Here is a 16,224-nt window from a genome sequence, read left to right as displayed (position 1 = left end):
GGTTTATTCCCAGCGTGGACCTGTGTCAGATACAAATTTACTTGAGATCCTTGAGACTAACTTAACACTCCCCTTTAGCAAACTAAGTGTATCTTTCAAAACTGACAGGAGCAAACATCCACTTTAAAAATCCACTCTTTTAACCGCCCTATTGAAAACAGCAGGTGTAAATTTGCAGGTAAGCCTCCTAATCCCCTGTTGCCACTTCCTAACTCGCCCAGGGGTCTGAAACACGGCCCGGGAGCCTGCCTGGCCGTGAGTCCTTGAGGACCCTTGGTTCCCATTCACGTTCCCTAGAAAACAGCCCGGAATCCTGGTCACGGTGAGCCCGCTTCTCAGGAAAGGCACTCGGTGGCAACGGCAGCTGCCACAAATGAGCAGCAAGATTGGAAAAGAGGTTCACGAGCGTGTGACAGCAAATGACGATTAATGGGCTCCCCCCAGATCCCACTGCAGATCTTCCTGTGCGACAAAGCTGGTTTCACGCCAAGCAATCTGCTCTCGGTCTGCACTAAAGTGAAGGCCTGTGAGACACGTGGGACACAGACCAGTGCTCAGGGTAGAGAGTCAAGAAGCTGAAGGAGGTGGTGAGAGGCGACTTTATCACGCCTGCCTTCAACGAAACTTAACCAAAAAAACCTATGTCAGACCGTCCCAATAGGAGAAGAATTCATTCCACTTTTTTTAAGACTCCAAAGGAAATTATACTCTTCTGCTGGAAATTGAACCCAGGTTGTACAACTTTGCACTGTTAGGTTTTTTAGAAGTTGTTGCTGCTGCCTTGAAGGAGGAGGGTGTCAGGTTCTCTGTAGCAATAAAGGGGGAGTCGTGGCCGTCTGCATGCTTTCGGTGACTTTGTTGGAATGAGCATTTCCCTCCTAGGACACAGTCTTCCCGTGATCAGTATGTCACGGTGAGTCGTGTTGTGATGGGGGAGGGAGACACTACGACACCTTTTCCTCGAAACACAGAGTTGTGGAAGTGGATGATTCCATGTTCCAAGCGGCTGCGCCTGGGAGCAGTTTTCTATCTCCCCACCGGATCGTAGCAGCAAAGGTTCCTTTAGGAGCTATTAGCCTCTTGAAAATTTGATTCTAGTCACAGGCAAAAATGGGATTTCAACAAATAAGGCGTTAGATCTTTATAATTATCCCTAAAAATATTCGCTGAATGCCCATTGCGGCTGGCAATCCAAGGCGTGGGGCAGTTTTTGAAAGTTCAGAATAATATTACGTCCCAGCATTAGCCAGGATGTTGCCAGAAGAAAAGGGGCGGCCGTTCCACCTTGAAGATGATCGGTGCGCTCTGCGAGGGCCTCGTGGCTCTAGGTTCTCTGCCGCCAAATCGAGAGGGAGGAAGGGGGCGCCGCGAAGTGAACCGTGTACACTCCTCTGTTCATTGTTATTCGGCTTAATGAACAGAAGGATACTGGCTAAGAGGCAGCGCTGGAGATGACATTTCACTTCACTCTCCTGCAACCTGCCGTTATCTCAGCAGCTCCAAGACACAGTCCAGGTACTGGCTGTTTAGCGGCCACTTAATTAGCTGGCGTTCTACTTCCTCCGCAAAGCAATAAAATCAGGAGAGAAAGCACAGGCGGTGGGAGGAGGGGGCGGTCTTGTAAGTCAGGGATTGACTTCACACTTGAGCAAGACTCCGCAAGGTGTGTGTTGCTGGGAGATAACGGTTTGCAGGCCGCTGAAGGCGCCAGGCTTCCACTCGGCTCTCAGCACCCCTAGGCGGGCGTTATCTTGGGTTCACACGCGGCCCGAGGAGGCTTGGCGCTGCCCTGATGGAAGTGGGGGGGGCCGATGTCAGGGCCTCAGAGGAAATCAGCTCCCTGAGTGTGAAGGGCTTCCACCACCGTCTGCTTCTCGGGGCACAGATGCCTATCGGGCAGGATAAAGGGGCGTTGCTCCTGCCGTTGTTAAGAGCTGGGAACTTTCCTTAAGCAGTGTTACCAACAGAAACAGAAGCCTGAAGTGTCTCAGCCCCGTGGAGACTGGGGTGTGAATGAACAGCTCAGACCCCGTCTCTGGGCTTCTCTCTTCCTTTCTGAGCAGGAACATTCATGAATAATAATTGAGGGCCCAGGTCTTGGGGCAGAGAACACCAGGAGGTCCAGGGAAACCTTAAATAGGGGATGACCGGCCTCCTGCCTCCAAATGCCATGCGCCCACGAGAACTTCGTGCAGTGACGGGAACTTTCTGACATTCGTTTCAGCTTCTGTCATTAGTGACTTCATGACTTCAAGGGTGAAATCCAAGTCATGATTCTAGCTTTTAACATTAATTCTCAAGTGCTGCGGTGTTACTGGTCTTTGGTAGGGTGACCTTTCCCTCATTCGCCAGGCCCTACCTAAACTACTGCACACGAAAGTCCTCTTGTGAAATCGTGTGAACGGAGGCTTCCAAAGTCGAGGCGCCCGCCTGATACTTCACACCTGAAAGCAAAAGTCCCTCCCTAAACCCCTTGGCTGGCTAAATTAGGAGACTCTAGTCATACTGGGTCCAACTAATGTGAGTAACATTGTGGATTTCTATGACTTTACATGTATTAGGTTCATCCTATATCGTCACTTAAAGGAAGGATAGGATTGCAGACATTAGAAGCAGGTAGTTGTCTGCAGCAATTCGGTCGTCTACTCCACGATTAATGGTCTGGACGCTCTCTGTCCTTGGCACAAGATTAGACAGAGTGAGCCAGCAGGTAAATCAGGCACCCAGAGACACCAGGAACGTTAGACGTAACTCAGGTTGCTTCTGGTTTTTTGGACTTGCTTTTCACAAATAACTCACCGTGTGTGGCAGGAAAATCCGTACGCTCCCATTGGAGACAGTGGCACCACATGTTCTTATTTCTGATTTTCTGTTTCTGCACATCTCTCCTACATCACAGACCAAGTGAGTCTTTCAAAGGCTAAAAGTGAAGAGCATCCTTTATTAGAAAAAAAAAATCTAATTTCTTTCCATTAGCACAGCTAATTTCTTATCTTCTCTTGTTTCCCACCTCGCCCTGTCCTACTCACTTATTCTGTATGGAAGGTGCTCTGTTTCTTTTTGTCCTGTGGTACCTAAGCTGGCCGTCTGCCTCATCCAAGTAGCCCTCAGACTCAAGAGTTCTAGAACCACACTGTCCGACGTGGTAGCCGCCAGCCACGTGAGGCAGCCGAGCCAATGGTTTGCAGCTGATCTGAACTGAGACGATGTGAGGCTTCAACACACACCGGACTTCAAAGTCTCAGTGAAAAACATGAGAAATAACAACACCTTTTATGTTGGTCACATGTTGAAAATACAGTCTGGATATATTGGGTTAAATCAAATATTCAAATTTATAAACCTGTTTCTTTTTCACTCTGTTAATGTGGCTACTAGAATGTTTTAAGTTAGTCCTGTGCCTGTGGACAGCTCTGTTCTAGACTGTGTCCTTTTGCCAATGGATTCCAGATCAAAAACAAAAATGCTGCAGACTTAACACTGACAGAGTCTATTCCTGCTGGGTTTTGTTAGCGAGGCAATCGCACTGGCCAAAACTCAGTTTCTGAGTGTTCTCTCCCACTGCCCTGTGTCCGACTCTCTTAATTAGCCATGCTGTGAGTGCTTGAGGCTTTGCAGCTCCCTGGGGCTCCCAGCCTGGCTCAGTCTGCCCCCTGCAGCCCCTGCTCCTGCCCTGGCCACCCAACCAGAATCCACAGCCTCCACAAAGCCACGCCTCCCACCCTGACCCTCGCTCTACCTCCAGTCCCCAACCGCCCCCCCTCCTGTCTCATTTCAACACCTCCAACTCAGTGGTCCAGAGTGAAAAGGTCCACCTTCCCCTGAAAGCCCCCAGCACTGGCGCTGTCCCAGACCTGGAATGAGCACCATTCAGGGACCCATCATTTGACCAGACTCGGCTGGGTCTCAATTTACTCTCCACTTCCTCCTGGAGACCTAGCCTGACTGCCCGGGCTGGTGGCCGCACACATCCTGTGCTCCCCCAAAAACCTTGTCCACCATGACAATTAGGACACAGCTGAATATAAACTCCTTGAGGTCAAGAAGAGTGCCCAGCGTGTTCACCACTCGCACTGCCTAGCACAGCACCTGGCACAGAGTACGTTCTCAATAAATACTTGCTGGCTGGAGGGAGGGCTGGGTAGAGGGAGGGAGGGGTGAACTGTGACTCGCATGAGACTGAAAATTGTATCTTATGCATGCTTGTATGCCCTCAGGGCACCTGGCACGCAGTGTGTGTGCTCAGTAAATTTTGATTGAATGAATGAGCTCGAGCAGTGCTTCTAACCTGCGGTGTGCACGCAGGTCATCAGGGATCTTATTAAAATGCAGATTCTGATTCAGCACTTCTGGGCAGGGCCTGCGATTCCTCCCTAAGCTCCCAGGCGATGCTTGTGCTGCTGGTCTAGGGGCACATTTTAAGTCACAGGGAAGCAGAGGTTGGTGCCGTTACATCAGTTGGGTCCTCAGCATGGCTGGGCTTCCCTCGATTCGTGTGTCATCTCCTGACTGACAATGGCTATTCCAGGCTTCCTCCATCCTTAACTCTGCTCTTCCTCTTGACTCCAGAAGAGTAATAGCTGGCATCACACTAATCGGACGTAATCTCCTTCAGGCAACCTTCTCGTCAGCAAATTACCATCCCAGGATTTTGCCTTCCCACGAGGTGAAAATCGGCCCTCCTCCTTTTAAACCGCCACCTTGGAGCATTTAGGATTTCCTGGCCTATCTTCTCCAGGGCTTTCCTCCCACTCTTACCCACCCTCTTTCTAGCATCTTCATCCTCCCTTTTCATTTTCTTTTTCTGTTTTCAGACCAATTCAGACCCCTCTGTCATGAAGCCTTCCCCACTCCATCATCCCTGGGACCTTAGCCTCCGAACTTGGCTACTAATTGCTTCAAGGGACCAAAAATGTCTTGGTCTCATTCCTCCTGTTCCCTGGCCCAGGCTCCTCATGGCTGGATTCCCATGACACTGGCCTCTCCTCATGCTTCTTGGAAGTTTAGAGTTTTCCAGCTCCTACCACTCATTCGTTTTACAAACGTCTGTCCGTCCTGCCTACGCGACAACTGCTCTGCTAGCCCTGGCATTATAAACAGGATTAATTCTGAGAGAATGTGAGGTCTGTGCTGAGCATTTCAGGGTGGCTGGGTGCTCCGAGAGTGAAGAGAGCAGGAGAAAGGAGGAGGGGCAGCCCCAGGCAGGTGTGGTCCTACAGGTGTGCAGGGACCCCTCCTTCTGGGTCCCCTACCCTCACCCCTCAAATTAACTCTTTGAATTTCTGCTCTTTTATCCCAGTCTTCTTTTCCACAATAATCACATGGGATTTGAGGTGACATGAATCTGAAGTGGCGCACCCTGTCCAGGTGGGAGTCTGCAGCAGGCTGCACCATAGTTCAGGAGGGAGGTCAGGAACGGGGGAGGGATTTTTCCAAGCTGTTAGCAGAGAGGTGAGAGACTAGCCTGATGTTAGAACCACTGCCTGAAGAGGGAATGGAATGCGAGGGGCGGAAAGGCAAATGCCACTGCGGCCAAACCCCAACCCAACCCGGGGCTCTTCTCTGGGAGTTCCTGCAGACTTGCATCCTTGGACACTTCAGCACATGACTCTGGGCTGTTGTCCTCCAGGCCTTTTGTTCTCCACAAGCATCATCTCTCCTACTGAGTTGTAAACGCCTTGAACTGGGCGCCTGGCATGCGACAAACAGACAGTGACCACCTACTATGTTCCAGACACTGGATCTGGGGGAAACAAGGATGAATAGGATTCAAGTCCTCTTCATTTAGAAGAGGGGATAAGTGAGAATAGTTTCATATAGAGAGACAAACATTTCGTAGAGGAATATAAGGAAGAGACAGTACTGAAGAGAAAAATACCCTGACCTTTTTGGACTGAGGCTGTGGAGAGAGGGGTGGGAACAGGTATGTTCCCAAGGCACCTATAAAACTGCCTAACACACAGTAAAGGTTTGACAAGCTGCAAAGCCTCCAAAGACAAACATCTCTAAGATGTGCCCGTGGGAGTGCCACCAACACTGTTAGCACCTTTCCAAAGCTGACCCTGACGGGAGTTGCCTGGGGTTGGGCCCAAGCATTCAAGGGAAGCGTTCATCTCCCCTGCTGCGCCAGCAAGCCGAAGGACGCCCACAGGCATATGGGACAAACTGGGCTCAAACGGCCATATGGCTTGAATCTCACATTTTGACTGGCAGAGTGTAACCGTTTTTACAGAGTCTAGTGCCTTTCTACAGATTGTAAATGATAAGGTCACAAGGATTAGAGACCAGTTAAAAATTAGAGAAGACATATGCTATGCATTTTACTAACGAATGGCCATATTCAAACATGTTCACTGATGAGTGGCAATATTTGAAAGTGGTGTTGAATTTGATCCTCTGTGACCATTGCTCCTTTTCTGGAAGGAACCAAATGCCCCATAAGGTTTGGGAAATGCTGTCTGGAAAGCAGAATTGAGCCGGCCTTGTAAGATGTTGAAGGGAATTTTCAGTTAGATGCAGAAATTTACCTGCCAAGAAGTTTGTTTAGAGCAACAAGGATGCTGTGAACATCATCATCAAATACTTGCAAGAGTCCCAGCTTGCAGCTCAATCCTACTTTGGCCTTTGGAAACAAGGGGAGCGGTGAAGTGAGGGAGGGGGCTGGCGATGTGGAGGGTGGGATGGGGGCAGCATGCCGGGAATCCTTCTTTAAAACGGTTACAGCAGGCTTCCCTGGCGGCACAGTGGTTGAGAGTCCGCCTGCCGATGCAGGGGACGCGGGTTCGTGCCCCAGTACGGGAGGATCCCACATGCCGCGGAGCGGCTGGGCCCGTGAGCCATGGCCGCTGGGCCTGCGCATCCGGAGCCTGTGCTCCGCAGCGGGAGAGGCCACGACAGTGAGAGGCCCGAGCACCGGAAAAAAAATAATAAACTGTTACAGCAAGAGAGAGTGAGACAGGAAGCGTGGAGGCTTGGGGAGAGAGGACCACTGCCATCAGTCACACCTGTCACACTCCCCCAGGGTCCCTGCCCGTTGCTGTCATTGCTGTCCTCCTGGCAGGGCAGCGGCAGTGGTGCCGAGTCTACTCTGCTCAGAGCTAAGGCCCAGGACACAGCCTCAGGCAACTGAATGTGCCGCTCCCTTGTCTCCTGTTTCCTTCTCCTTCACCGGGACCTCCAGTTCGTTGGCTGTCAGTGTTTAAAGCCACCGAAGCCAAAATTCACTTCGAGGCCTTTTCCCGCCAGCAGGATGAATTCAGGCCAGTCCAAACAAGGAGGAGACGAGCTCCGAGCACCTTGTTTCAGAGCCCAGGCAGGGGGAGCAGGGAAGTGATGGAGGGCCGGCTGCAGGCCCCTCTTGACCTTGGTTCAGCCGTCTGGACAGGACTCAGAAGTGACTGGGAGTTATTTCTCTGGCCAGGAGCACGTCTTTGCAGAAATCCAACATGGATAAAAAGGCCTTAACAGAAGTGCTGTGAGTTAGAGATTCTTTTGTTTTGGTTGGGTTTGACAAAGGCCCTGATTGGTGACAGCACGCTGGAGGGGAGGAGGGGCAGGTCATCCCTCACACACCTCACTGCAGGGCCTGGGACCCGCGCACGCTCCACGAGAGCAGGCTCGCAAAAGCAATCCAAATGTAAACTTCCCACGCTCCACGAGAGCAGGCTCGCAAAAGCAATCCAAATGTAAACTTCCCACACCCTTCGATCCAGCTATTTCACTTCTAGAAATTCATCCTACAGATTTCCTTTCACACGTGCAAAATGACCTATGGAGAAGGACGTTCCCCGCAGCTTTGTTTATAATGGCAGAATATTGGAAAGGGCCTAAATGCTCGTCCGTAGGGTGCTGTTAAATGAATTCCGATACATCTATCAACTTGTATATCGTGTGGCTGTTGAGGGAAAATTCAGCTGTTCAGGGTTGCTCAAAGGGCACTGATATAGGACAGGCTGTAATGTATTAAATGAAAAAGCAAGGTGCAGAGCGCGTTACATAAAGCAATATTCTGTCTACCATTTTTAGTCTCAAAATAGCTTGTATATATGCAGGTGAGAGTGATTGTCCCTGGAAAGCTTTGTGAGCTGACCGAGGAGGAAGGGAGACTTATTTTTCACTATTTGCCTTTTGCACCTTTTGAATTTGTGCTGTGCGCATGTATTATTCACTCAAAAAATATATAAACCATTTTTTAAAACACAGACTATGTGAATTGTATCCTGATAAAGCTGGTTTTTTTTTGTTTTTTTTGTTTTTTTTGCGGTACGCGGGCCTCTCACTGTTGTGGCCTCTCCCGTTGCGGAGCACAGGCTCCGGACGCGCAGGCTCAGCGGCCATGGCTCACGGGCCCAGCCACTCCGCGGCACGTGGGATCCTCCCGGACCGGGGCACGAACCCGTGTCCCCTGCATCGGCAGGCGGACTCTCAACCACTGCGCCACCAGGGAAGCCCAATAAAGCTGTTTTTGAACAAGGAAAAATAAATAGTCAAGAAGCATTTTTAAGTTTGAAAAAACTGTAAATATTTTAAAGTAGGAAATAAGTTCAAATATTTTTGTCTCTGATTATACATCGGACGGTTCAATTCCCAGGAGTATCATCACCAGGCGCGCCACCCACACAGTTCAGAGCATTTATTAGGTGCCTCTCTTAATTTAAGATTCTCTGTTGAAAGTAGGTTCGCAGGTATGGTCTCTTGTATGAGCTCATCTTCTCTAATAGGTTCTGAGACAGATGGTAATAAAGGTTTCCATTAGATCATACTCACAGTAAGTGTATAAATTAAGACTCTGCACAACCAAAAGACTGAATGGATACATACTTGTACTTGATTGAGATCATGATGCCGTAGGAAAAGGGAATTTTCAGAGTTCTTTTAAGAACTCCTGTGAATGGAAATTAAACCAAGGAGAGTAAGGGGCTTTTCATGGTAGCAAACCTAAAACAAAAATAATTCAGGGGACGGGGTAGGGAGGGAGTGTAGAGGTCACAGTATTTTGTGGGAACATAGATGGCATTGTGTAACCATCTTGGATGATTTGTACAGAATTTGAAAAATACAAAAGAGTTCAGCTACTGAGCTCTATCCAGCTTCCTTGAAATTATTTCTTTTTAGCCATTTGGAGATTGCATGTAAAAGATTGTTGTAGTCTGTTTGCGCTTAGAGCGTGGCACAGTTTAAGACTGCTTCCCACCATGAGATTCTGTGATTCTAAGATGTTGTGTACTTGAAAGGAAATAACCTGACTTTCTTCCTTTCGAACTTGTGTCTTAGCGCGTTATAATCTAACACCATTTTCGTTCTGTGGCACTGTCTTGTCAGAACCAGTTTTCCATATTTAGGCGGCTAGCCACCCCGTGGGGAGCCTCCCTCTTTTGATAGACTATTTTTAACACACTGGGGCTGAATCTCATGTATCACTGCTGCCATCTTCTGGAAAGTCATACACCTAAAAGAAAAGTATTTCATCTAGTCCCAAAGAAGTACAAATGTGTGCGTCATGGTTTTGATGTTTCCCTTGAATATAGTAAGGGGTCCTGAGATGATATTTGATTCTCTCCTGTTCTTTTAACACAGAACTTCAGAGCTGTGGAGGAAAAATAAATGGCACATAATAAAATGCTTTTATAATAGATGCTGTCGTGATAGAAAACAAAGAACTTCGGGCTTTTCACATAGAGATCATTCACCTTTGAGGGTCAGACCTTATCTTGAGGCTCATCGCTTGTAGGTGCCGAGGGCTCTCACCTTTACTGATAACAACCGACAGTGCATGTTCTGAGTGCATTGGAGGCTGTTCATCTCATCCCTTTTTATGCTTCCAAAGAGAAAATATACATACATATCCTTTTGAATGTCTCCATTATGGGCGTACGGGAAATCAAACTCAAACATCAATCAAATGACTTGTCTACTGACATGATACTGAATGATAAACGTGACGGGCAGTTCATTTAGCTGCATGGTAGTGTGGGATTTCCTAAGGGGAGTGACAGTGACGGCACCTCTGCGTATACACGAGGAACAGGGGTCAGTATCCCTTTCTCTGCTGCCGTTTTGGGGAGCTGACAAGCTTGGTGCTTCCCACGAGGTCCTCAGTTTCACTCAGGCCTTCACAGAACAACAGCAATTATTAGTATATTGAGAATTGCTTTAATTAACAAGGTGCTTTCCTATCACCTTACTTTTCTATAGAATTTTTTTGCTCATAAAACATTGTAACTCCATGAGAAAACCATTTCTCCTATTTACTAGGTGCCAGAAACTGGGTTAAATATTAATTATCTTATTATTTCTTCTTTACAGATGCAGGAAACTAAAACAAAGAGATGTTAGGGTCACACAGATAATAAATGGTAGAGAAGAGCCTCTGAGTCCAGGTCTCTCCGACTTCAAAGACTTTACTTTTAAACACTAAATTGTATCTGAGTTTTTAAAATACAAATATCACTGTATGATTTCGTGAATTACAATATGCTATTCTTTTACATGTTGTCCAAGTCCAAGATTTTTTTCACCGAAAATAAATACTCAACACATATTAACCGCAAGGCAAAAATATGACTTGAATGGTAAGAACAGTTTGGCTATTACTTATTAGAAAAAAAAGTATCTTATTGAACTTATCCTTTATTGAATAGTTGTCTTAAAATTGTATACTTCATCTTAGGCATTTAGGATGAGCTAATTACTACAGTTAAGTGAGAAGTTTGGCACCAACCAGACAGGCAGCTGCTCCAAAGAGAAAAATGTATTGGATCACCAGGTTCACTGTCAGATAAAGGGAAGCCGTCACACTGTTGGGAGTGATTAACTTGTTCCTGGTGTTGACTTCTAAGGCGCATTGTCCTGTGGGTACTCGGGATTAAAAACAAACGGGGAGAGAATTCCTTCTCGGTCCACTTGTTAGGACTCCGTGCTCTCATTGCCAGGGGCCCGGGTTCGATCCCTGGTTGGGGAAATAAGATCCCAGAAGCCACGCAGCACAGCCAAAAAAAGGGGGGGGGGAGATTTAAATTACAATTTTTCAAATAACATAGACAATTCAAAAGTTGTCTTTGCAAAAGAATAACTGACCTAGTACAAATAAACTGACCTAGTAAAACTTCTGTAGGAGCTTAGCTGTGTCAACCAAGATTTCACCAGAGAGACAGAACCAGTAGGAGATAAATGTAAATATAGATTATCTAGGCATGCTCAGCTGTCCCCATAGATCTATAGAGATATAAAGAGATATCTATAGATATAGCTATAGTAGATATCTAGTATATATTTATATATAAATATGTCTATGTCTAATATATCTGTATCTATAGAGAGAAATTGATTGCAAGGAATTGGCTTACGTGATTATGGGGATTATGGGGCTACCTAGGCAAGTCCCAGATCCACAGGGCAGGATGCCAGGAAGGGCAGGCTGGAACTCTGTTGTCCACAGGTGAACTCTCTTCTTGAGGAAGCTTCAGGTCTGCTCTTAAAAACCTTTCAACTAATTGAATCAATCCCACCCAGATCATCTAGGACTGTCTCTCTTCACTGAGAAACCTACATTAGTGTTTGGTTGAATAGACTATAGTCTAGCCAAGTTGGCACATAAAATTAACATCACAGGCACTAAGGTAATACAGTCCATAGATATTGCTTTTTAATCATATGTAATAAAGAGATAGAGTTTACAGAACCAATAGAATAAGTATGTATTACTGTTATGATTTTTAAAAGGCTTTAAAAATTCTTTTTTTAAAACATGCAAAAATTATTAGCATTTGTCAGATCCATCTCAAAAGAAAATAATCCAGGGGCTTCCCTGGTGGCGCAGTGGTTGGGAGTCCGCCTGCCGATGCAGGGGACACGGGTTCGTGCCCCGGTCCAGGAAGATCCCACATGCCGCGGAGCTGCTGGGCCCGTGAGCCATGGCCGCTGAGCTTGCACGTCAGGAGCCTGTGCTCTGCAACGGGAGAGGCCACAACAGTGAGAGGCCCGCATACCGCAAAAAAAAAAAAGAAAAGAATCCAGGAAAAGCATACAATATAACTGTGTGGTAGTCTCTTCCATTCAGTTAGTATTTACTCACAAGGCATCCTAAAAGAGCCTCCGCAAATATGAGCCCACAGTTAATGACTAATAAACCCCTGGGGAGATGGCAGCCTTCTACATTATTGGTTAAAGCCAGACCCATGTGCCCCAGAAAGGAGACAGGCAGGTTGGCAGAGTGAATATGAACATACTGGAGCCAGATGTTTTCTCCTCAAGCTCTTTGCAAATACCTGTGCCCCTAGGAGTTTTTGCAAACAGACCCAAAACATTATCTCAAGGAGTTTTGTATCTGCCTAAGCCAGACTTCCCCAAATTTCCTCTGTTCACCATGCCCCTAGTGGCTTGGTAAATTTTTCCTGGTGCTTCTAGGCCAAAAGAAACGCGTAACATTCTGTTTATTAAATAATTAGGTCCACATAACATAAGTAAGAATTAATGTCTTAACAACTTCATAGCCATTTGAAAAACTAGTTCACATAAATTGAAAGAAACAAATATTTTTATTTCATTCTTAGATAACTACATCTCCTGGTCCAAAGAGATGCTCACCTGGCAGCTGTCTTTTTTATCACAGTAACGTCCAAAAATCCCGCTTTGCAAAAACATGATGTCAGCAAAAGGAGGGTAGCACAATCTACATTAACACCATGAACAGCCTTGAGTTAGTAATTCACAGTGTCCAACAGATGCTGAGTATCACTGTGCTTTTCCTCAAAAATTTAAAAGATCCCACTCCACCCCTGTGAGTTTGTTGTGACACCCCAGGGCTCCTTGGTACACAGTTTGAGAACTGAAGTCCTAAGCATTTGTACAAGTACCTGGTTGACAGTCTTGAGTTCTAGATAACTTAATTAAAAACCTGAACTTTCAGTAATGTATATATGTCGATGCTACTCTCACTTTGCCCCAGCTTCCCCCTCCCACCCCGCGTCCTCTGAATGTAAAATAGATAGCTAGTGGGAAGCAGCAGTGTAGCACAGGGAGATCAACTCCGTGCTTTGCGATGACCTATAGCGGTGGGATAGGGAGGGTGGGAGGGAGGCTCAAGAGGGAGGGGATAAGGGGACATATATATGCATATGGCTGATTCACTTTGGTGTACAACAAAAACTAACATAGTATGGTGAAGCAATTATACTCCAATAAAGATATATTAAAAAAAAAAAGCCAACACTGAACCCCCCCAAAAAAACCCTGAACTTTTTTTAGATCAAATCAGACCTTCTAGATATTTCCTCATTTTGTACGAGACAGATTTATTTAACTAGGAAGCCCATGGCACAATGTATCTAAATTTAAGTTATAGTGTCTGAATAGGAGCAAATTAGCAAGTGCATTAATGCTGAATTATCACCAACACATTTTTTCAGCTTTCTCTTGCCTTTTGCCATACTGAAGTGGTGAGGGTTTAATTTTTTTTTTTTTTTTTGGGTTCGCGAGCCTCTCACTGTCGTGGCCTCTCCCGTTGCGGAGCACAGGCTCCAGACGCGCAGGCTCAGTGGCCATGGCTCACAGGCCCAGCCACTCTGCGGCATGTGGGATCCTCCCAGACCGGGGCACGAACCCGTGTCCCCTGCATCGGCAGACGGACTCTCAACCACTGCGCCACCAGGGAAGCCTGAGGGTTTAATTTTTATAGGCTCTTTCTTTTCTCTTTTATATATATATATGGTCTATTCTTTGCAGTACTGGTATGAAAGGGAATTTAATGTCTTTGTGTCAGGAAAGTCCTATTTATTCTGACAAACTGATCAACCTCCAGAGTGTTCCTCTACCATGAAACTGATTTTATATCTCATCCCCGAGCTAATAAGATGTGAAACATTTTCCCTGTCACACCAAGAGATCAGACTTGCTTCCATGAAAAGCAGTGGGGTGAAATCACACAGTGAGCTCTTCTCAATGATTGAAGCATTCAGTTCACAGTTTTTCAACATAAGAACAGAGTGATGGGTCTGAGACGAACCCAAAGATGAGCAGATACATTAAAAAAAAAAAAAAAAGCCTTAAGAAAGGACTCTAGGATCCAATTCATTCACTGTTCACCGGATTACCTGTCAGTTCAGGGAAAATTAAAATGTCAGAAATTAAAACCTGGTGGTCTTGGTGATTTGTGTAATGACATCCTGACACATACCCCCTCTCCCACCAACATGAACCTTTAAGGAAAGTTTATATCCCACAAAACGTGGGCTCATTCTCTTTGCTGTGAGAAGAAATAAGCTATAACACTCTGAAAGTGCTGGTGAGAAGAGAGATGGTGACATAGCTGTAGAAGAGGCCTTTTCCTGATAAAATACTTGTCTTTCTTGCTTGTTATGCCCTGACATTAAAATGATCTTCAGATGAGTTGTTAAAACAGGAAATTGACCATGGGGACAGAGGAGAAGTTGTTTCTGTGGTGGAGACAACGTGAAGGGAAAAAATGTCTTGGGGACTTCCCTGGTGGCGCAGTGGTTAACAATCCGCCTGCCAATGCAGGGGACACGGGTTTGTACCCCGGTCCGGCAGGATCCCACGTGCCGCGGAGCGGCTGGGCCCGTGAGCCATGGCCGCTGAGCCTGCGCGTCTGGAGCCTGTGCTCCGCAGCGGGAGAGGCCACAACAGTGAGAGGCCACAGCAGTGAGAGGCCCGCGCACCGCAAAAAAAAAGTAATTTGGCACACACACCATCACCCAAGTAAGAGGCAGGGCTAGAATGAGCTTGGAAAAGAAAAACATGTGACCAGATGCAACCAGCAAGCCCCTCTCTAACCTGCATGTGTTCTCCTGCAGTTCGTCTTTTGCCGGGAGTGTAAGGAACCGTACCACGAAGGTGAATGCAGTGCCCTGTTCGAAGCCTCAGGAACAGTTACTCAGGTAGAGTACCCTCTTCCTTCCTCAAAGCAGGGCTCAGGCTATGGGGATGAGAGCTGTTTCCTGGAGACCATCGAAGGTTCCAATCTGAAAACATCAGGGCCAGCTTAGTAGCCTACAGCCATGGTGATGGGACTCTGGACTCCCCGCCATCAGTCCCTCCAGAACCACTTCCTTCCTCCGGGCGAGCTGTAGACTTCCCAGTGGCCATGTGTGGTGTGTTGGTACTTCCATGAGAGTTTTACCCCAGAGGTAAGTGGATTAGGGATAAGGTATCTTAGCATGATCAGAGGAGTCTTTAGAAAAGAGAGAAAACCACTCAGCAACCTCTCCATCAGGGAAATCAATACTAGCCTCACATTATTTTTTTTCAAAAGTGCCTTTGTTTGAACTCTTTGGTGAAAACTATCTCCATGAATGAAGTGGTAGAAGTATTGCAGTATTATACGATGCAAGGATATCATTGTTATTTTAGCAACATCGTTACCGAACTCAGGTCCAGCTGCTCACCGCTGGAAAATCAATACCCAAGAGGCAGTTGTTGGTAGAAAGGAAAATTGTTTTTAATCGGAAAGCCGGCTCTCTGGGTAGATGGTAGACTCGGTGTCCCCAGAAAACCATGTCTGAAGAGTCTGCTTGGCCATGAAAGTTTTTAAGGAAGTAATCTCAGCTAATCATTGAGATGGGGGGTTAGAGTCGTCACCCCCACCCCCCACGCCCCCACTGCATGCAGGCTTGTTGACTTCTTGTGATCTTTCTTTGGATGCTATCTTGTTCACACAGTCTGTTCACAGAGTTTGTTCAAGAGATTACTGAAAGGGAAGCTAGGGAAGAGATCGGGTCATCGGTTACGTATTCTTCATTTCTGCTTCTTTGATCCATGGAAAGAACCAACAGGTTAGGCAAGGTATTGTGTGATCAAAAGATTTGATAGGTGTGCTCGGGCCAGAGATGAGCAGAGCTTGGGGGCGCCTGGTTTAAAGGTAGTTACAATGTAGCTTTGCTAAATTGACGAGAAAAGGGGTTTCCTGCAAAGAGCTGCTTAAAATATCATGGACTGTGCTAAACTGTATTTCAGTCTTGATTAGGTAAAGAACATGTTTACTGAGCCTTACTCTCTGAAGTGCTCTATCAGGCTTAGGGAAATGCAAATATATTTTCTTTTATTTATTAATTATGATCAACCAAACCTTAGGGGAAAGGAGTAAAAACTTCAACACAGTTGATGAATTTGCTCATTATTTTTCTCCTGATAGAGATGTTAACAAGGGTATAGACACCAAATCTACCCAGATAAATCCTTTAGTCATTTTATTGACAGGAACCCCATAAA

At 46.4% G+C, this 16,224-nt stretch overlaps 1 protein-coding gene across 19 annotated transcripts in view; it reads left to right on the top strand.

Annotated features, from left to right (window-relative positions):
- The window catches only part of AGPAT4 (1-acylglycerol-3-phosphate O-acyltransferase 4), a 1,412,586-nt gene that overhangs the window by 1,215,002 nt on the left and 181,360 nt on the right, over positions 1-16,224 (top strand). For 18 of the 19 annotated variants that reach the window (XR_013830736.1, XR_013830737.1, XM_079939090.1 and 15 more), the window contains one exon: positions 14,811-14,894. The exons of the other annotated variant lie outside the window; for it this stretch is intronic. Coding sequence is in view for 16 of the 18 variants with exons in the window: in XM_079939090.1 (XP_079795216.1) it covers positions 14,811-14,894 (84 nt within the window). In the remaining 2 variants the exon portion in view is untranslated. The remainder of the gene's footprint in view (positions 1-14,810; positions 14,895-16,224) is intronic. 19 annotated transcript variants of the gene reach the window in all.

The sequence above is a fragment of the Stenella coeruleoalba genome (genome assembly GCF_951394435.1).
Source record: "Stenella coeruleoalba genome assembly, chromosome: 12".
NCBI lineage: Eukaryota > Metazoa > Chordata > Mammalia > Artiodactyla > Delphinidae > Stenella > Stenella coeruleoalba.
Note: the sequence above shows the minus strand (reverse complement) of the source record. Positions and strands in the feature narration are given on the sequence as shown.